This window comes from Lutjanus erythropterus, chromosome 10, assembly GCF_056507025.1.
Source record: "Lutjanus erythropterus isolate fLutEry1 chromosome 10, fLutEry1.hap2, whole genome shotgun sequence".
Lineage (NCBI taxonomy): Eukaryota > Metazoa > Chordata > Actinopteri > Lutjaniformes > Lutjanidae > Lutjanus > Lutjanus erythropterus.
This window is the reverse complement of record NC_139326.1, coordinates 39,196,954-39,218,550: the sequence shown is the minus strand read 5'-3', so window position 1 is coordinate 39,218,550 and position 21,597 is coordinate 39,196,954. Positions and strand designations below refer to the sequence as shown.

Sequence of the window (21,597 nt, the reverse complement as noted above, 5' to 3'; positions counted from 1 at the left end):
GATTTTGGGATGCTGTGCGTGTTTGCGTGTATGCAGGCTGGAGCTAACCTGGACATGTTTGATGAGGAGCAGAGAACACCACTGATGGCGGCCTGTGAAAACAACCATCTGGACACAGTGAAGTACCTGCTGAGAGCTGGAGCTGCTGTCAACCACAAGGTGGGTCAGCACACACTCAGTCTGCTGGATCATCTCAGTCCTGCCAGCCTGATGTGAGCTCATGTCAAATTCTGCTTCCTCATTCATCACTCTAATCTCACTTTAGCAACTGCTGCCACTGCTCAGTCCTTACAGTCTGTAAGACTATTTTTAAAGTCACAACACTGAAGTTACTTTTAATCTCCTGAAAAACATTGTTTGTGTTTGACTGACGATGTAGCAGTAGAGATTGTGTTTGTGGCTGCCCGTCATTTTGACAGACGGGGTCGTAAAAGTTCTGTCATAATCTATTTGTATCTGTCATTTTAAATTTAATTTAGCTTATGATAACAAGACTATTTGAGAGCATTTACTTTTAAAAAAAAACAACTTGGGTCACTTTTCATGTTGACAGTGGAGGCCTGCTGACAACACAAAGCACTGCAGCTGCTTGATTAACATAGTTTTAGCCACCCGCTTGTCCTTCATCTTCCCCATATCAATCTGTCTGTTTTCATCTTGTTTATCAAACACATCATCATAATTATTGGGTTCAGTGCTGCCAACTTGGTGACTTTGTCTCTAAAAAAAAGTGATTAGCAACAAATTTAGACACTTAATCAGACCATCACAGAAAAGGCAAGAAATCTATTCAAATATATGATATTGTTATTCATATCTATACATGCTGCTCAGAGTAATGCAGTCCACAGCTCTTCTGGCAGCAGCGTCGGGGTCTCTCACTCTATCCTTGAGCCGTGCACAGGCAGTCAGGTGTGGCTTCCCTCTCACTCTCTCCCTCCACATCTCAGGAATAGGATGTTCCTGTAGCTTCTAAATTTGTAAATCAGTCATTCTTTAGAAAATCTGACTGAGTTGACAAAATATAAATTTTTTTCATTTCACAGCATAGTTGTAATGAGTAGCCCTTTTATTTTTTAAGTTTCTCAGAGTTCTCTTAATGCCAGTCAGAGTATACATTTTTAAACCATAATTCTTATTTAGCTTTGATTTAGAAGGGCTGCAGAGTTAACATGTTATGGCAGGTATCTGATGGCAATATTATTTAATGGATTTGTCAAAAAAAATTATAAGTTTACCAGTGCTTGAGCAGGATTTAAAAGCCTTTTTAAAACTAGGAAGTGAGACAGGGGCCCTTCGGGTATAGCTAACCCTTTTTATGCCTGATTAAATCATGTTTTTGTAAAAAAACTGAGACACAACTTTAAAGGGCCAACATTCTCCTCAAAAACAGATTTTAAAACAAAGAAGATTTAAACCTATGTTATCAGCAGGTACTGTTAGTTTTAGATTCTGAAGGCTTTTAACACATTTATAAATTGTTTAAAGTTGTGAATTCTTGTCTGGGACAAAGCTGTTTTCTTTGAGGAAAATAGTCAATAGTTGTGGCTTCAGACAGATTTTCTCTTTCTTTTTTTGGCTGAATGGCTCTTTTTTTGATAGTAAAAGTTGAATACTCCTGGTCTAGAACATCTTGAAAATCCTGAAATGACTTCTAGAGCAGGTTATAGTAGAGAACCAGACATCCAGTACTCAGTCAACAACACTGGTGTGCATTCCTGCAGTGAGAGTGCATGGCATCTCAGAGTCTGTGGCATCTGCAACATGATTTGACTTGACTTTATTATGCCACACTTGTCAGACAGGTGGATTCCACAGTGTGACGTTCTTCTTTTTATTCTTTGGAAACATTTTTGTAGATGAAATTTGACCACAAATTGGGAAACAGGATCATCTTATCCAGATAATGAAATCTCATCAGCGTCCACCTGACCATGTGGCATTCATCAGGCTGAAATGAGATGTTACAACAAGTTTGTGTTGTTGAGCGAATTCAATGAATCTGACTTGTCCAAACAAAAGTTTAAGATAGGAATATGAATATACTCTTGCATGAGGCCCCGTGAGCTGAAAGATTGGAGTTGAGGGGAACTGCAGAGCTGGGTTTTAAGGGTTTGTCACCCATTTGATCCATTGTTTATGTAAGAAAATTGATTGGAGCAGCTCAAATACAACTGAGTTCATAGCAGCAGGGACCATGAGTGCAGATGGAAAAAGTCATGGTAGAAGGAGAGAGTATAAAAGCTTGAGATTGCTCTGGGGGGGAGGGAGACTCTGTCATTAACTGATTGTGTTATGAAAAGCACAAATTTTAATTAACCTCTTAATCTCTAAGCCTGAACTAGGCTCTAGAGGGTGGTAGACGATAAGGTGGGGAACATTTCAGACACGTTTCTCTTCATTATGTCTGTTCCAATGTCCTCTTTGACCCACAAGTTTTAACTCACAGATTCCAGAATTAAATTAAATGTCCTTTCTTTTGGACTTAACCAGTGGTGGCAGTGGTGCAGTCACTTTTGCTCAATGTGAATCATATTGTCATCCCAGGATATCATGGGTTTCACCTGTCTGCATCTGGCAGCTAAACTGGGACATTATGACATTGTCCATCACCTGCTGTCCAAGGCATCCAAATACATCAATTGTCAGGTAAAGACACACACGGCCTCCTCATTTACTAACTGCTGCTAACAGCTGATGTTATCCAAATCAAAAGTCGTGTGTTTGTCGAAGTCTTTGCAGTTTGAGTGTTGCAGCTTGTGTGTGTGCAGGATGACGGGGGATGGACTCCCATCACCTGGGCCATCGAGTACAAGCACAAGGAGCTGGTCCACCTGCTGCTGTCCAGAGGGGCCGACGTCAACATCAGAGACAAGGTCAATGTTCACTTTTACAACTGTCACACACACCGTAACTCTCTGTTTTCACACTTCATACAGCATTAAAGCTCATCAAGGTCAACTCTCTGACAAGGGTGATCTCAGGGGATGCATAATATTTTTACCTCTATGCTGAGTGAAATTTAAGTGCACTGGAGGACCAGTGGGACAGTACCACGTGACCTTGAGCAAGAAAGAAGTCAACTTCACTTATTTTATCATGATTAAAATTATGTCTAACTTAGACAGGAAGGATATTGAAGGATATCAGAGCATTTTATAACTGTGTCATTGTACTGTGTATATAGTGGGCCAGTCATTATTATGTTAAAATACATTTTAGTCTAAGTAAAAAATATTTTTTCAAAAGGTTAATGTAACTTAATGTGATAAAATAAAATATTGGGCCTCATTCAAGAAGCATTTGTGCAAACAGATGTTTTCTTAAGTGTCACATTGAAGTGAGAAAATAGAATTCACCAGTTCTCTTGTACATAAACTTTTTTCAGAACAGAATTGACAGATCTGTTGTGTCAGATTACAGATTGTACATTGCACAGCTGTTTTAACATAAGGGTCATGATACTTCTGAATAAATCTGACTACATTTGATGTTAAAATATGAAACTGAAATCAACTAGAACTATAAACTTGCTATGAGTAAAATAAATTTCATGCAATTGATATTCTGTTTATCATAGACATCATCACCATCATGGCAATTGACTGAAAGGTTTGAGTTTAGATTTTATGATTATAATGGCATTCATTTGGTATGACTTCTACGGTCCGGTACGTGGTTATATTAAGGAAAAGTAGATACACTGGCTATATTTACATGCACACTGATTTTCCACTATTATTCAGAATATGGAAATGTTCAGAGTTTGATACAGGTCATTTAAACAGCATATTCTGAATTAAGTCTTATTCTGAATGGAGCAAATTCTGATTAAGACATGTGGGATATGTGGGTATTACTCATGCTTTTTTAGCAGGATTCTTCAGACATGTAAAGAGCAAATTAGGTATATTTGTCCCTTTTTTTTAAACCACAGTTTAATCATTATTTTAAACATTTGATATCAACAGGTCTTTGGATATACACAAATATTGCAAAGCCGACCTTTCAAGAAGGTGGTGAAAAGAATGAAAGAGGAAGGCTGTGTTAACATGGTTTTGCTGTACAGCACATCAGTCACTCAGTGGGAGAGACATGAAGTCATGTGAATGTGGAGTAGTTCATTTATAGTGTAACGTTAGCTTTTCATTTCTGGTGATTATATTTATGCTTCAGAAATTATAAAAGTGGTGTTGGTTTTGAAGATTTCTGAAGATTATCTTGTTGCATAAATCACAAACTCCTGCTTGCCACAGAATTTATTTTCTGCACTAATCCAAATCCAATGGAAAAATCCCATTGGCTTTTTGTGGAGGGAACCAGTATGATGCTAACTTCTAGGGTGTCCTACAAAAATACTTCATCCCAGCAGCACTCTATTTGGGCTGTTGATTATGCAAATAACAACGCCCCCTCTCATGACCAGGTGGCATTCACCAAGTTGAAACTTGCAAGTCATGACAAGTTTGTGCATTTAAGGGAGTTTGATGAATCTGACTTGGAACACTTGTACCAGCAAGCCTCATAAAAAAGACTCAGGGTCTGTAGCCACGCTAGCAGCACTGTGAGGCTGTACTTCAGCACAGGTGTGACCTGAGGCATCCATAGTGGAGAGGAGGTTGTATGGCTTAGGTCTAACGGGCAGAACCTGAAGTTTTTAAGTGTCCACATCTGAATCCACATCTATATCACAATTCTGTGTATCAGAAACTGTGTTTTCTAGTCCTGTATTTAATGTGATTTTACTGGTCTGTTCTGTACACGTGACATCTGTTGTACATCTGTCCATCCTGGTAGATCCTTCAAGGTTCTGCAGGACTGGGTGTGTCATACACTGCACATGTTGTAAAGCCCCTTGAGCCAAATTGTCATTGTTTCATTGGTGGTACAGTACAGGTACAGTGGTACCTAGAGCAAAACGCTGAGGTCGACATGCTAACATGCACCGTTCAACATACTACTTAGCATTAAACACACAGTAGGCTGATGAGATTTACATTAATTTTGTGGCTATTTGGTGAAAGTTTTAGGTGATGATGATGTGAGATAAAATTTCAGGTAAAACACATCAAAACTAAGTCAACTTGGAGGTGCCACTAGAGGAAAAGTCAGGGAATCACCAAAATCATTAGGACTGAACACTGAATTTCTGGAGCAAATGTCATGGAAATCCACGTAATAGCTGTTGAGATGATGCAGTCTTTATCAAATTGTAAAAAGAAGAATAAAAACATGAAATGTTCTTATATGAGACCTGATAAGTCAAAAGAATATTCTATCAGCACATAGTGTAAGTCTTAGATTCTCAAACTGTGGTACTAGTACCATTGGTAGTACTCAAGCGAGGAATCGGCTAAAATTTCAAAAATGAAATAAATGAAATAATAAAAATCTTATTTTCAGGAATAAATCTGCCTCCCGCGTGAGCATAGCTTAGCCAAACAGGGCAGGCCTATGCTTCTATATTTTAACATTACTCATAATGATGGTACCTGGAGAGCCTAATGTTTTCTGAGGTGGTACTTTGTGCAGAAAGTTTGAGGAACACTGGTATAAGTCATCACTTCTTGGTCAGTACTGATATCATCTGACTAGATAAGCGTAACATGTTATTAACTCGCTGGTTTGAGTGATGGAGGTGACTCAGTACATAATTTAATAGATCATCATGTTGATGCTTCATCCTCAGTAGGAACCTGGCTTGTTATCCTCTTACTGTGCCCTGCACTGTTGGAAGCCTCTATGAGAACACAGTGTAAGTACTGACCTCTGATCTGCTCCTTGTTCAGGAGGAGAACGTCTGCCTGCACTGGGCAGCTCTGTCGGGCTGTGATGACATCGCCCAGGCTCTGCTGGAGGCTCGATGTGACCTCAACTCTGTCAACGTTCATGGTGACTCACCGCTTCATGTGGCTGCCAGAGAGAACCACCTGGAGTGTGTGATGTGAGTGTGTAGTCTGGGAACAAAGTTCACTGGGGCTACACAGACCTTTAAGTGCAGTCAGAGGCGGGTCTACAAAATGTTAAATGGGGAGCCAGACTGGGACACAGCCTCAAGAATGGGGAACACATTTGAAAAACAAGTTCATGACACTCAAAATTAAAGCTTTGCTTCTACACAGTAATAAATTATTCATGCTTTTAACCCTATATTAACTAAAATGTTGTATTTTTGTTTAATTTATGGCATAATACATGCATAGATCAACCTGACTTAGAAAAATAAAAATTAAGAAACAAACCTCTCTGAGCGAACTCGGGTTGGGTTCTCATTCCTCCAGCAGTCACTGAAGTTGTCCTGTGCACTAAGATTTTATTAAAGGGATAATTTAATCTACTCACTCTCATGCCGATTGAAGGTCAGGTTTAGTTTTTCAGTCCACAAAACACTGCTGGAGTTTCACAGGAAAACAGTGTTGCAGAATCTCCTAAACAATGGAAGTGAATGGTGACCAGTTTTCAAATGTAAAGAAAACAACAGAATAAAAACATAAAATGTCTCCATACTGCTCATCTGGTGTAACCCAAGTCTCCTAAAGCCTCAACATGCCAAGATGAAATGTGTTTAGTCTGAATCTTCACTGTAGATCTTTAGCTTGGAGCCACGTTCACGTGCACATGCTGAACTGGGTGTGTGTGGTGTGACCGTGTGTAAACAGCATGTCAGGACTTAAGAAACTTGGATTATACACCAGACTGTACTGTATGGAGGCATTTTATGGTTTCTTTCCAGTTGTTTTCTATGTTTGAAAACTGGTCACCATTCACTTCTACTGTGTGGGAGATTCTGCAACACTATTTTATAGTTTTTTTTATTTTCCTGTATTGTCTTAGTTACATTTCACATTTTTTGTATGTCGAAAACTTTATCCAACCTCGTCTTCTAACTTAAACATCCTCCACCCGCAGGTTGTTTCTGTCTCGAGGAGCTGACGTCAATCTGAGGAACAGGGACGCAGAGACGGTTCAGGACTGCTGCGTCTACGGCTCCAAGGTGTGGACGGCCCTCAACACCAACAAGAAGCTGACTGACGCCAGGAGAGGCAGGGACTGTCAGGGGGAGAGACTGCTCAGCAGGTACACAGCAATATTGCTCTGTGTGTCTGTGTGTGTGTTGGCTGGACTATATAATAATATGAATGTTTATTTTCTAATATTACACGTACATATAGAACTGTATATGAATACTAAATATTGCATATTGCTGCTGTCTGCTCTCGTCTGTGTTTTGGTGATTTTCATTTGCCTTTGCCTCTGCGGAGCTGAGACATCTTCACCTGTCCTGCTTATGAAACACTTTGAAAATACACTCGAAACACAAGATAGAATCTGAACCAGCTAAGAAACAAGGCTACTTATAAAGGTTGTTTATTATGCATCATTTACCTCATCTGTTTTTCATAATAGTTATTATAATAATATTAATGATAATTATAATAATAATGTTCATGTTTATTTAGAGCACTTTTCAAATTCAGATTAGAAAGTGCTTCACAAAGGACATCAACATAAAACAGACAGGTTTGAAAGTCATATAAAACAGATAACATAGTTAAGTGTAAAACCGCAAGAATAGGAAAATAAAATCATTTTAAAAAGTAAAAACAGGAAATGCTCTGATAAAAGTATGTAACAGGCAAAAGACCTCTGCCCGAGGATCTCCAGGTACATCCTGATATGTAAGTTACTAATAGGTCAGTTAGGAGGGAATGAGGCCATGAAGAGCTTTAAAAGTCATCAGTAAAATTCTCAAATCTATTCTAAAACATACTAGGAGCCAGTGTAACAACATGAATGTAGAATTGGTACTTAAATAGATGAAGTCTTTTCAGTTTTCCATATCAAGTTTTCATTTTTATTGTGGTGTTGTCTTGATACCATGAAGGACGAGACTAACCATGCTCACTTATTTTTTTAATTCCATTATCTCAAGATCACACATTAATTATTTCATTATCTTGATAAAAGGTGTGGTAAGGTGTTAATTTATCTCATTATCTGGAGAAAACAAAAGGCAGATTTCTCGAGATAACGAGATCATTTACAATCTCAGCAGGATCACTGAGATGCACTCAGCTGTGAAGCTGCAGCTGGGCTCGTCTTCTCCTTCAATGTCAAGGACTGATCTGAATGTCCTCTCTAACAGAAAGGCAAAATGCAATTTCTACCTGTGTTAGACCTCAATTGAAGTACAGTGTGATGTGTTGATCGATAATGACTAATCGTCAATTCCAGTTTCATCTTATATCAGTTGCCACATGTGTCTGTTATGCTGTTTTTTTTTTTTTTGCTCCGAGTCTTTTCATTGGTATTTTAAGTTGTACAAAATGCAATAAATAACAGATATAGATGGATAGACACAATATACCACCTAAGATGACTAAGATGTAAACTGCACACATATGTAAAAGGGTGGCACCTCTGTATGTATACATCTATATGCATATATATTTCTATTTTCCATACCTATTTGAATCAGATACTGAAGACATGATTTTTCCTTCTTGTAGGGACATTTCTCGGGGATATGAAGCAGTTCCTATCACCTGTGTTAATGGTGTTGACAGCGAGCCGTGCCCTGAAAACTTTAAATACATCCCAGACAGCTGTGTCACCTCCCCACTGAACATAGACAAGGACATCACTCACTTACAGGTGAGACATCAGCTCTCTATGAATTATACATTTATTACAGTGCTCTGAAGAAGGCAGAACAAGGCACATATTTAATATCCCTGTGTGTATTTAAAGAATAAGTCTGCTTATGGTCTATATTTTTCTTATTGTCAACAAATCCCATGTGCAGAGTCAAAGCCAACAATGAATGTGTCATCACAGTATTGTGTACGTATCAAAGCCTGATATATCTTCTCTCTCTGTGCAGTAGAGCTTCACTGTTGTCCAAAAACTATTAAAAACATCAGTTGAGGAACCCTGTTGCACTGGTGCACATGTTCCTTCATTACCATGAACACACACACTGCAGTTTATTTAGACTCAGTCCCACATACACCAACCTGCTGCCCAAAATACTCAAAATGTGGATTAATCCGCTGCTGACAATAGTTCCCGACAAATGCACTATTTCCTCCTGTTTAGTAATACTTGTTTAAAACTACAGTGGACAGCTGTTTTCATACATTTGTGAGCCTTTTTTAAAAATGAAACTACATTTTCAGGAGCTACACAGAGAGTCGGAAAGTATTCAGAGATGAATGAAGATGTTGGTTTTTCATGGGATTTGTTCACAGTGAGAAAAATACAGAACATCATCAACTTTAATCTTTAGCCTGGTGCTGCTGCAACCTTTAGGTTACTGAGACAAATAAACTTCAGACTTGTGCTGTTACCAGGTTTCACTCACTAAGATTCCCGTTGTTACTTTAATTGAAAGGTGAGTTGGGGTAAATTATCAAACCTGCAAGCAGAAGGGACTCCCATTTGTTCAGTCTCACCTGTCCAACTGCTGGTTCTATTATCCACAGAGGCTGTCAGATTATGCACATTAAATTATGCCAAAATTAATACAGAACTGTAAGATAAAAGCTGTAAAATGTTCTAATACCTGACTTCTAATGACTCACTGATTGTGTGATTCAGCACTGCAGCTGCACAGACGACTGCTCATCCAGTACCTGTATGTGTGGTCAGCTCAGTCTGCGATGTTGGTATGACAGTGTAAGTTGAGACACACACGCACAGACACACACAATGCAAATAAAATAAAGCTGATAAAACATTCTGTCATGTTATTTCAGGTTCTTTTAGATTTAACAGTATATACGTTCTGTTATACATGTGCAGTGTCTATTCTGTCACATTTGGTTACACTACACTGTGACACTTCCACTTGGTCACATGCATGCTTACTCTTTAACAATATAAAATTGTTATTCGTTTTGTTCTGAATGGATTAACTAACACATTTTACTGGTCTTTGAGAATATTAGCAAATTCTTGCTGTTCTTCGACAGCTAGATTCCACCAGGTACAGCTGCATTGTGTTACGACTGTGTCGCGTTATGGCTGCGTTGCATTACAGCTGTGCCACGTCAGCTGGAGCTGATCACTGCCATTATGCACAGTGCTTGTGATTCCACCAGCAGCATCTTAGTGTGTCCCAGAGGCGCCTCTCCACTTCAAATATGTGCTGAGTGTATTTTTGCTGGATGCATCTGCACAGAGCAGATCAAGCTGGCAGGAAGTCAGACACAGAAAAAGCAGAGAATCCGGTCAGTTTTCAGAATAAAAGACCCTCTGCAGACTTATGATCATAAAGACAGACAGAAAAGAAACTATTTAACTAAATAACCTGCTTATCCATGGTAGAAGCACCAAAAAATAAGGGAAGAGGATCAGATCAATAAATCTGAGCAAGTAAATATAATCAAGCAAAACTTTTCTGAAATGATGTTTTGGCGGACATGCAACCAAGTGGAGGACAGATCAAAACCTTGATGCAGACGAGCCATGCCCAGTAAAATCAACTGGTAATTCTGCCTGCTGAGTTTGCCTTCTGTACAGTTTCAGATTTTCCATTTGCTTTTTTCCAAAACGGAGGCTGCAGGTTTACATGTTTCATATATTATAACTTTTTAAGTCAGTCTGTTTCTAGCTATGAATACAGAACCATCAACATCTGACTCTCTGAAAGCAGAAGATAACTTAGCTAAGTATAAAATCTGTGTTTTTCTCTCTGGTAGCAGTCTGTAACATGTGTCTTGGTGCGTCTGTAGGAGGGTCGGCTACCTCTGGACTTCTGTCAGCGGGAGCCTCCGGTGCTGTTTGAGTGTAACCACGCCTGCTCCTGCTGGAGGACCTGCAGGAACCGAGTGGTCCAGAATGGACTCAGGTGACCTATTGCACTCTTCAAATCTGGAACAACACTGTGTAAACAAGTGGGGGTTTTTGGTACAACTTCACCTAATAGAGGAAAAGGACTGAAAAAAAGGCAAAACTCCAGGAACACTTTTAGTAGATGAAACAACTCTATTTGTGGAACAGCTCTATTTGTAGACCAAAGCGTTTAGGCTCAGGGTCATCATGAAACACATTAAAATCAACACTTAAAAAGACTATGAGGAATGGGCATTCATACATATGTCAGCCAATAGGGCACATTTGAAGAAAGGCTGGGTATGTGATCATGTCGCTTCAGGCCAATCGTTGTACCAGACTTCCAAAGAGGCAAAGGGAGTGTTCAATTAGGGACCTCAGTGGTACCATATTTAGTTTATAAACTGAGGAAATGCAGTCAAAGAGTGATAGCAGTTTTTTACCTCAAAGATTTTAACCCAAATTGTTTCTATTCAATATGTAAATCATTTACAGACTTTTATACAGTGTTAAATATAGTAAAAGAATGAATGTATTAAAAACAAAAGAATCAAAGTATCCATTAAAGAACACTAGAAAAGCTCATGAATGTGGGATATTTAAGAGCCTGTATACAAACTTCCATCCATCACAGCATGACTGACTGACTGACTGAGTGACTGACTGCACATGTCCAGCTCTCTGAGTCCAACTCTGTTATAAAGGTTTAACATCCAAAGATAAAACAAAAACACAAGGGGACTGGGCTACTTCCACAGACCACATACTGATCCCCAGTGTCTCATAGGCAGGTAAAATCCAGGTGTGATTTCATACACTTCTGTTTACACACACTGTATATGCATCATAGTGGAACTGATCAGGCCCTGCAGCAGCTCAGTGCACCATACTAATATGAGTTTTTTTCACAGAAGACTTAACTGTAACTTCAAAAATATATTTAACATGTCTGCTGTAAAAAAAATGTAAGTTTCAAACTTCCTGGAGCTGCTTTTTCTTTTTTCTTAAATGAGACAGAGAGAGCAGCAGTGTAATTGTGGTGTAAACTAAGCTGAAGGGGACTAGGGTTGTCAAAAGTATTGATACTTGAGACAAAACTCTTTGAGCCACATGTTCAGAATGATGCAATGTCCGTTAATTACAATATCAAAGGTACCAGAGCTATAAAAAGAATTACCCAAGTGCTCATTCAAGACCTCAGTTCAGTTTTTATTGTCCTGCCTGAGATTTGACTTGTAGCAGCTTTGTACCACCGCTGTGTTCAGGTATCCTCATGTTTCATTTGCTCTGGCAGGCACGTCTGGCCACCGTCCCGTTCTGAGAGATTTCCAACTGTCCTGGCTCTCTTTTGGCCAATCACAACTGTTTATTTAATATGCAGCGGTTTTGATACAATCACTGACAGAGGAGCATACAGCTTTGAAAAGTCACACATCAGTGACATCACGCGTTTCAATGCAACTCAGCAGATCAAACTGTCAAACCAGGCAGTGCTGTTGAAATACAAATAAAGACTGTTACCGTTAATGTTTTCAGAAACACGTCTTAGTGTGCTGCTAGGCTGTAATTTCAAAAATAATTAGACTAATTTGCAGTTGTGATGCCTAGTGTGCAGGTTTTTAAAAAAACAAAAGATAAAAATTATCTTATTTTGTGTGCCCAGGACAATTCATGCATAGAATGCAACAATGCAAAAGTGCAACAACATAAAAGCAGAAAATTAATTTAAAAAGATGTGTCCTAATATTTTGTTTGAAAGTTTCAGATACAGATACAGATGTTCAGATCATAAGACCTTCAGGAGAATTAGCAAAGGCAGAGGTTTGAGTCAGGACTTAGCGGCATATCTTGACCATATCAGACATATAAGAGTGGGCAAGACCAATCGGTGATTTAAAAACCAATAAAAGAATTTTAAAATGAATTTAGTGCAAACAAATAAGACAGGAGTAATATGGGTTATCTGTCTGGGTTTTGTCAGAACACACGCTGCTGTGTGCGCTGCTGAGACGCACCAGAAGGAAGAGTGTTACAGTAGTCCAGTCAGCTGGAGATAAAAGCATCAACAACATCTTTTATAAGCCAGAAAGAGAAACGATCTGACTTTGGCAATATTCCTCAGATGACAGGACACTATAGTCACATTCTTTAGCTGACGTTAAAGGTTTAAATCAGGATCAATAACAATAACACCAGGGTTTTTTTTACCTGTTCCTTGGTGTTTATTGTAAGTAATTTTAGGTGGTCAGACAGTTTTACTCTCTCTGTCTTTGAACCAATAACAAGAATCTCAGTTTTATTTTGATTAACTGTTGGATTTCTGATTCATCCACAGACTTAAATCAGACATACATGCAATCAAATCACTGATAGAACTGTAGTTATTTGAGTTTACAGAGAAATATAACTGACAGTCATCTGTGTAATTATGGAAATTGGTGTTGTGTTTTGACAGCTTTACAGGAGACAGACCCTGGGAATAGCTATTTCCTCTCACTGACATGGTTGTAACAATGTATATGTATTGTGTACATGTGAGCAGCAAATGTTATATAAGCAGATGTACACACCTGTTCAACATCTGTCTGGAATGTGTCCAGTACAGGGGTCCTCAAAGTGTGGCCTTCAGAAACATTTAGTTAGGCCTCCGAACGTTACATGAAATGCATGCATTGTATTTTAATCATTTAATTTCAATACTTCCACTTTCAATATCTCAAACCCCTCTGCTATGCCATAAAACTGTCATGGCTACTAGTGGCACCTTGAGAGTGTCACAGGAATGATGTTATTTATTTATGTATTAATTGTTTATTTGATAGGGACATATACAGTAAACATAGACAAGCTTGAAAACAGCCATCTGATGCAAATATCAGTTTTACAGCAAATGCTAATTTGCAACATCTGTCTCAAGAAGTTAAAGATAAAAAAAGATTGGAACAGTGAAATAAAAAGATGGTAAACTGATACAACAAAATATTATAAAATTAAGTTAAAACTGAGCACAGCAAATAAAAAAAAAACAAGGGACACAGTTAAAGACATTACATTTAAAAACTACATATGAGTACATGATTGTTGTTGAATGAATCAGGATTTGGTTTCTTTCTTAGTGGTAGTGGTAGTACATTCCACGACTTTGCTCCTTTCACAGAAAAAGCTGTCTGATCAAAATTTGTTGCACAGAATAGAGCTTTACAGCTGCTCTGGTGGATCTGCTCTGTCGTTTCTTAACGTGTTCACAAAGTCCATTTAAACATTTAAACACAAGCTTCACATTTTGAAAATCAGTGACGTTTGCAAGACTTAAAAACTTGTCTTTGCTTATGATGTGGCAATGATGCAATGATTGTAAAGACTCTCAATAGATTTAATTATAGACTGATTGGCCTGAGACCATGTAGTCAAAGCACAGGACAGATGTGAGGATACCACTAAATTTAGAAACAGCAAAGTTTGCACCAAGCAAGCATTTTATATCATCAACAGCTCAGGTGAGCTTTATTCGTTTTACCAGTCGTCTTAGTATGACATTGAAAATTTATCTGAAAGTCTGAAGTTAAACTCAAATACTTCACCTCTTCTTCTAATTCAACAGGCTCACCTTTAAATGTAACATTCACTAATTCTGTTGCATGTAGCTTTTTAATGCAAAAGCAGACCAAAGGTCCAGCAGGAGGCTTGAGGCCAAGCTGATACTTTTGTAGATTTTTGGTAGACTTGCACCGATTAATCAGCAATGCTTGGAATCGGGACGGTTTTCACGTGACAGGGCCTGACCAGTGACCGGCTGGTCAGTGTCACAAATCTGATTCTGTACTGGTCATTGTCACACACGTGTTCTGCATGATGGTCACGTCATGTGCGCAGCAGACAAACTGACCGTGATATTACCACAGCGCTGGTCACAGCTACACACACTCAGACACATGCTTGCTTGAAGATGGTGTCAGCGACAGATTCCAAGAACAGGATAAAGAGAAGACAGACAGTCTACAACAAGACAGAGCAGCTGACAATGTCTCAGAACAGCCATGAACTCTCTAGCTCTACATGCTAATGTTAGCCAGTAGCAGACTGCTGTTCACAGAGGGACAGTTAAAATCTCACTTCTTGTTCTGTCTGAAGAATAAACAACCTGTGTTGATGAGTCTCCTCAAACATTTTCTCATCCAGACTCATTTAACTCACGGCAAAGTTTTACTGCAGCAAACTGTTGCATCACATCAGTCTCCGGTTTGTTTACATCTGCTTCCACAGGAAATCACGTGAAATCGTGTCCCGCAAAATCCTGTGAGATTTCGCAAGATCACGTTCACCTGATTCGAAATCTTAATATAAAAATATAGTAAGTCCTGGCTGTAACCTGGAGGACTTTGGAGAAAATTTAAATATTATTTAATGAATATTTAACAGTCAGTGTCTTATTATGAACATCCAATTTAATTTTTACAAGAAAAAATGCAAAAATGTTTGTGAATGCTGTCAATTACAGTTCTTAGAAAGACTGAAAATCGGAACCGGTTGGTCAGACCCTTCAAAAAATCGGAAATCAGAATTGGCTAAGAAAATTGAAATTGGTGCATCTCTAATTTTTGGAACTTTTCTGCAACAGCATCACAGGACTGGCCAGATACATGAACACCTTATATCAGGGCAAAAACTAAATTTTAAACGTCATCCAATTACAAAACATATGACAGACTGGGTTTTCCTGTTGGCCCTTAGTTATCTGCAATCAGTCATCAAATCTTTTGAGATTACTTTGTTGCCTTTACAGGTGACAGTCATGGTTGAGGATTAGGCCTCAGAGTTTGTGTATATGCACTCAAGGAATCATGATACTCAGAAGAAATCAGGTTACAGTTGTGAGAAGAGAATGTGTTTACAGCCCCTCTGGTAACCTGGTTACTATAAGACTGCAGGGACATGGCTGGCAGGTGTTGGTTTTAGACCAGCCAGTGAAAAAGGCACTCAGTTCTGTCTTCCAGGAAAAGGATTAGTTTTAAGTTATTTTTCTGTCTTGAAAGTATGTTTTATTGAATAATGTTCTTGTTGTTTCAGAGTCCGGCTGCAGCTCTTCAGGACACAGAAGATGGGCTGGGGAGTGAGAGCCATGCAGGACATCCCTCAAGGAACATTCATTTGCGAGTGAGGACAGGCTGTCATGAGACAGACGACTGAATTCAGTTTCTTACAGCATGAAATATTGAAGAGAAGCTGCACTCTGAGCCTCTCTCCCTCCCTGATGCTTCCACAGGTACGTCGGGGAGATAATCACTGACGCTGAGGCCGACAAACGGGAGAACGACTCTTTCCTCTTCACCCTCGACAATAAGGTGACCCAACTGGTTTACATGAATTTTTAAAGCTGCACAAGGCAGCCGTGCATGTTGGTTCTGAGGCGTAATAGCACTCACACAAGTGTCTACTGACTCGATCATTCTGTGAGGACAGAGAAGAACCGATGTGATGTTAAAGAGTCCAGCTTTCTGCAGACAGAAGTCCTGTTAGTTAGTCCTGCTTTGAAGATGGTTTCTGTTTTACCTTTAAGGTCAGATTTTTTTAGGGCTCATATTTAACAAGTGTCTCAAAATTACTGCTTGGAATTCTGCTGAAAGTTGACTTCATTTGTAGAACGTGCTAATCTACAGCAAGGAAAGGAACAACTCGTAGGACATCACTGTTTTATGATGCTGTCTTTATAAATTATCATCATTTATATTTATGTATAACTCCCATTCTTGAGAATTGGGACAAAACTCCTCAATTATATTTGGAAAATACATTTAAAAAGATCAAACTCTTAAAATGTATCTTCTTATTTAGCTTTGATTTAGAATTGCTACAGAGTTGACATTTTATGGTTGAGACACATCTGATAGAAATATTATTTAATGAATTTGGCAAAAAATAGAAACCAGTGTTTGAGCAGTATTGCTGCCATTATTAAATCAGGAAGTGAGACGGGGGTCCTTAGGGTATAGCTAAGCCTGTTTGTGCCTGATTAAATCATGTTTTTGTAGAAAAAAACTGATGGAAATCTGGGACACAAATCAAAGATGATTTTAATAGCACATTTTTAAATCTAACATAGATTTAAAAATGTGCTATTAAAATCATCTTTGATCAGGCATGGTTAGTTTTAGATTTTGAAGGCTTTTCACACGTTTTTGTTTGACGTTCTGGATTCTTGTCGGGGACAAGGCTGTTTTCCAGCACAGAACAAGGTTAGGAATAAGACAATTAAAGGAAACCAAAATATTTCAACATTGGTAAGCCACTCGCATGGCTTTAAAAATAAATACATATACAAATTAAAATTAGAAAATATAATTGTTATAATAGTAATATATAATTGCTACATGAATTTATCCTATTAGCCTTACATAACCACATCATTTTACAAAGCCTATAACAGCACCACCTCTTGCATGGGTTTTGTACTATTGCACATGTATCAGTGATGTTGGAAACGCTGTGTTTTTGACCAGTAAAGTTTGGTTTTCTGCTGCTTGAAACCATGACCCACAATCAAAGTCTGGGTGAAAAGGGTGAATCTGTAGCATCTGAATAAGTCAGAAAGCAGTTTTAATTGATCCTGCTATGGATATAAATCTGTTTGATGCTGTAAAGTCAGTCCAGTAGATCTGTGAGGATGCAAAAACTCCCATCAATTAATTAAATTCTAGTATCACACAGCCAAATGTGCCCAGTTACATAACCTTCAGAGGCAAAAGAAAACAAAAAGAAAGCAAGCCGTTACATGGTTATGTAGATGTGTATCAAACACATGTTCAGCACTCTCATGTGGTGATGGTAAACATTGCACAAAAGTGTAGAGAGTATTGTAATGTATATTCATCTGTTATGTCTAACAGATGAGGATGTTGGGCAGACATTTTCAGGAAATGGGACTGAGTACATGTGCTGTTATGTTTGGTCATGAGGTGGTGCTGCTGAGTTGCTCATCCAGACACTGCTCAGTTAGTGTGTGTGTGTGTGTGTGTTTCCTCTGTCAGCAGCATTCTGGTTTTACAGTCTGCGGATGATCTCATGACAACAGCTTGTTGATGGTAGCAGGGTGGACAGGTTGTTGAAGGAATTATTCTGAAATCACTTACAAGGTTTTGTTCTTTCCAAGTATCTTAGAGAAACATGTTCAATCGCAACGTCTTTATTTCTTCATGTTGCCTGGTTATTCTGCTACATGCATTAGGGCTGTGCTATGTCATACACTTCTTTGAAGCTGGAACCTTTTCGTCAACCAGCAACAATATTGTTTTTTATTTATTTATTTATTTACACATGTATAAAACATTAAGATAGATACAATATATAGTTTAAAAATGACAAGAGAATGTTAAGGGGAATTGCCTAAAAACCCTCCAGAAGACATTCTCCAGGCAGCATATTACAGGAAGTAATTACAGTAATGTAGCATGCATAATTTGTATGCATCTATCAATAATTTTATACATGGTAACAAACAGACATAGTTTATTATAGTACTTGACAACAATTCATCCCATAAATATCCATTCATAAACAGCGATACTGGGGACATCAGTAACAAAAGTAGCCCAGTTGAATTTTATTGGAATAAGATATTCAAGAACATATCATATTGTGATCACTCCACATTATTTCCATTGTGTGCGTCCCCTCAGGGGCACCTGCACCCAGTTTGGGAACCACTGAGGTAGGTAGATTTGAATCAGGGCCCTGTTTCAGAGGGCAAGTTACGTGAAAACTCTGAGTTTGTTAAGCCTGAGATGAGGGAAAACTCAGGAAGAAAGAGAGATAATTCTGTGAACCTAACCTGCTCACTGGCAGGGTTTTTTTCTGACTCCTCCCATCCTGCAGAGCCCATCTCATTTCCAGTTGCATTAATGCGTTACAATATATTACAATTATTCTTATTGTCTTCATTTAGTCTGCAGTCTTACTTTTTCCCCTCTGTTTCCTTCTCATTGCTGTTGCTGCTGTGACACCTGAATTTCTCTTTCCCCGATTAATATGTTTTAAAAGGTCTGACAAGACATGAAACATGTGCAGTCAGGCAATCAGACACGCTGGAAACAAACCAACAGATTAGTCAAACTTTCTTCAGTTTGACCTCTAAATAAAGTGGTTTAGATCATCTGGAGAAACCTTTGGCTTGTTCAGGTTGACTGCTTGAGTATTTTTGCCCTGTTGACATCACCATGTTCCAACACATCAGCAGTTAATTTGGTGAGTAATTAATGTTGTCAACTGATGAAAATAAGAGCCCTATTGTGTTCAAAGAGTTAGATTGAAGGGTGTGACTCTGTAAACTCAAAGAGAACGTGTGTCTGTGACTCTATCCTCTCGTGCAGGTGGGAGACGTACACTGTATTGATGCGAGACTCTTCGGCAACATCGGCCGCTTCATCAACCACCTGTGCGAGCCCAACGTGCTGGCTGTGAGGGTGTTCACCATGCACCAGGATCTCCGCTTCCCCAGGATAGCCTTCTTCTCCAGCAGGCCCATCAAAGCTGGAGACCAGATCGGGTGAGTGGTGGAAACACAACCTCAGCCCTGTCTACTGCCTTCATTTTCCTCCTCTGCAGAGGATGTTTAAATAAAGATAATCTGATGCACCGGTGTCTCCTCCTCACCAGGTTTGACTATGGTGATAACTACTGGAGGGTGAAGAGCAAGTTCTTCAGCTGCCATTGTGGTTCTCCCAAGTGTCGCCACTCAGCTGCCACCAGATAGAGACTAACTGATGACCAGCGATGTGTCTTTCTGTCTGGACACATTCTGTGACCTCTCTAATGTCTGAAACACTGCCCTCTGAACCACATACAACATGAGACTGAAACTCTGATTAGGTAAACACCAATGAGGTTTATTTATACACCTTATACAGTTACTTTTCAATATGAAGAACACTGCAGCTCGTCACCAGCCTGAAATACTCAAGTGAGAGTGGCTTTAACTAATTTTAAAGAGTCAACATTCAGGTTAAACAATCTTAACAGGTGATTTTAACACTATGGACTCTTCCATTAATACTGCAAACTCTTTTATTTGTGGATTAATGAAGTGATGTATTTGATAGTCTGATTTCATCTATGAATGTGCTTTTTACTACATGTTTACTTAGTAATTAAACACATTTTTAAAGCATCTTTTCATCCAGTTTTTTATGGTTTTGTCATAGTCAGTGATCCAGATGATCCCAAAGGTGGTGAATGAGCAATTCTACCTCACAGGACAAGGGAGTTGTTGGTCTCCCACTGCTTGATCTGTTAGTTTGTTTGTGATACTGTGATACTTTGGTGTTTTAAAGGGTATGTTGACCGATCAAAGCAGCAGTAGACCAACGTGTCCTGTGTTCTGAGATAAAATGACTGTTTTTGCCAAAAGAGTCTGGATGCTTTGGACGGAGCAACATCTGTCTTAAATAAAGGTGGTTTCTTGTCGGGAAAGTTTGTCTGATAGCAAGGTAAAGTGATGAAAATATTCTTAGTATAGCAGAGACATACACTTGAACTGATACGAATTTTTTTACATGTTTCTGCTGACCCTGTCCCAGTAATCTGTGAGTTAAAATTACAGGTTTTTGGAGTTTGGTGTCAAAAAACAAAACTAGTAATCTACTTTGATAATTGATTATGTCATGCAAAATTGCAGAAAATGGTGTTGTCAGCCTCTCAGAAATGGAGATTTCCTGCTTAGTTTATGATCATATTTATGATCGTATTAAACTGAATATCCTTGGGCTTTGGTCAGATAAAATAAGACATTTAAAGACATCACTTTTGGCTTGGAAAAACTGGATTGGACATTTTTCACTATTTTCTGACATTTTATAGACATTGCAGCTAGAGATTAGACATGACAATTAACTTAAATCTTGCTTATTATTTGTTAGCCACTAATAAATGAAAGAATTTTTACAGGGGCAAGTAAAAAAGTAGATTTCTTACCAACTTGCCTGACTGAGCAAGTGAAAAAAACACCATTAACGTTGAACCTCGCCCACTTCAAAAAATTAAACTAGCCTTTTAATATTTCCCTTTATTGGAACTAATAGGCCCAAACCAGGAAATAACTGACCCAAATGTAGACAACAGTACACTGTATGTCCACATACATTTGGCCACATAATATGACATATATACATACATTACATAATATGTGTTTCCAGTGGAGGTGGTCAAATGGAGATGAGAGAAATATGTGAAATTACAGTCATTATTCTATGTCTCCATGTGAGATCATTTCTAGTGAAACAAATTGGTGAAATTAAACTTCTCTTCATTTTACTGACACTGCTGGAATCCCCTGAAGCATCCTAAACTGCTCGGACCTCAGTGTGAACAGCAGCAGACGACTTGGCAAGATTGCTACGAAAATGCTCCTCCAGACTTTTAGAGTGATTCTAAATGAACAAATTACATCTGTGTCTTAATGTTTTTAGTTTCATCAGTCAGATGTTGATTCATGAAACGAAAAAGAATAATAGAGCATGATGGCACACATTTAAAGGCTTTAAAGGGACAGTTCACCCCAAGATCAAAAGTAATTTTCTGCAGTTTGTGGATTATCATGAGTAAGCACATCATGATTTTCAGAAGGAGACGCTGGTTTTGAATTTTTCCAAATGTATTTTTAGCCTCTTTTAGCACCACAAGCCGAGTGCCATTTAGTCCTATTATACTGGAGAGAAGGCAGACATCTCTATGGCTGAATCTCCAAAACTTTGCAACTCACACCAAAAAAAT

The 21,597-nt window shown here is 38.6% G+C and overlaps 1 protein-coding gene across 2 annotated transcripts in view; it reads left to right on the top strand.

Moving 5' to 3' along the window:
- The window catches only part of ehmt1a (euchromatic histone-lysine N-methyltransferase 1a), a 30,747-nt gene extending 10,751 nt beyond the window's left edge, over positions 1-19,996 (top strand). For both annotated transcript variants that reach the window (XM_084729272.1, XM_084729270.1), the window contains exons 12-23: positions 37-159; positions 2,548-2,649; positions 2,772-2,876; positions 5,790-5,944; positions 6,910-7,077; positions 8,511-8,655; positions 9,601-9,678; positions 10,737-10,852; positions 15,904-15,990; positions 16,100-16,178; positions 19,200-19,375; positions 19,486-19,996. In XM_084729272.1, the coding sequence (XP_084585398.1) occupies positions 37-159; positions 2,548-2,649; positions 2,772-2,876; positions 5,790-5,944; positions 6,910-7,077; positions 8,511-8,655; positions 9,601-9,678; positions 10,737-10,852; positions 15,904-15,990; positions 16,100-16,178; positions 19,200-19,375; positions 19,486-19,582 (1,431 nt within the window). In that variant the 3' untranslated portion in view covers positions 19,583-19,996. The remainder of the gene's footprint in view (positions 1-36; positions 160-2,547; positions 2,650-2,771; positions 2,877-5,789; positions 5,945-6,909; positions 7,078-8,510; positions 8,656-9,600; positions 9,679-10,736; positions 10,853-15,903; positions 15,991-16,099; positions 16,179-19,199; positions 19,376-19,485) is intronic.
- Positions 19,997-21,597: the final 1,601 nt, after the last annotated feature.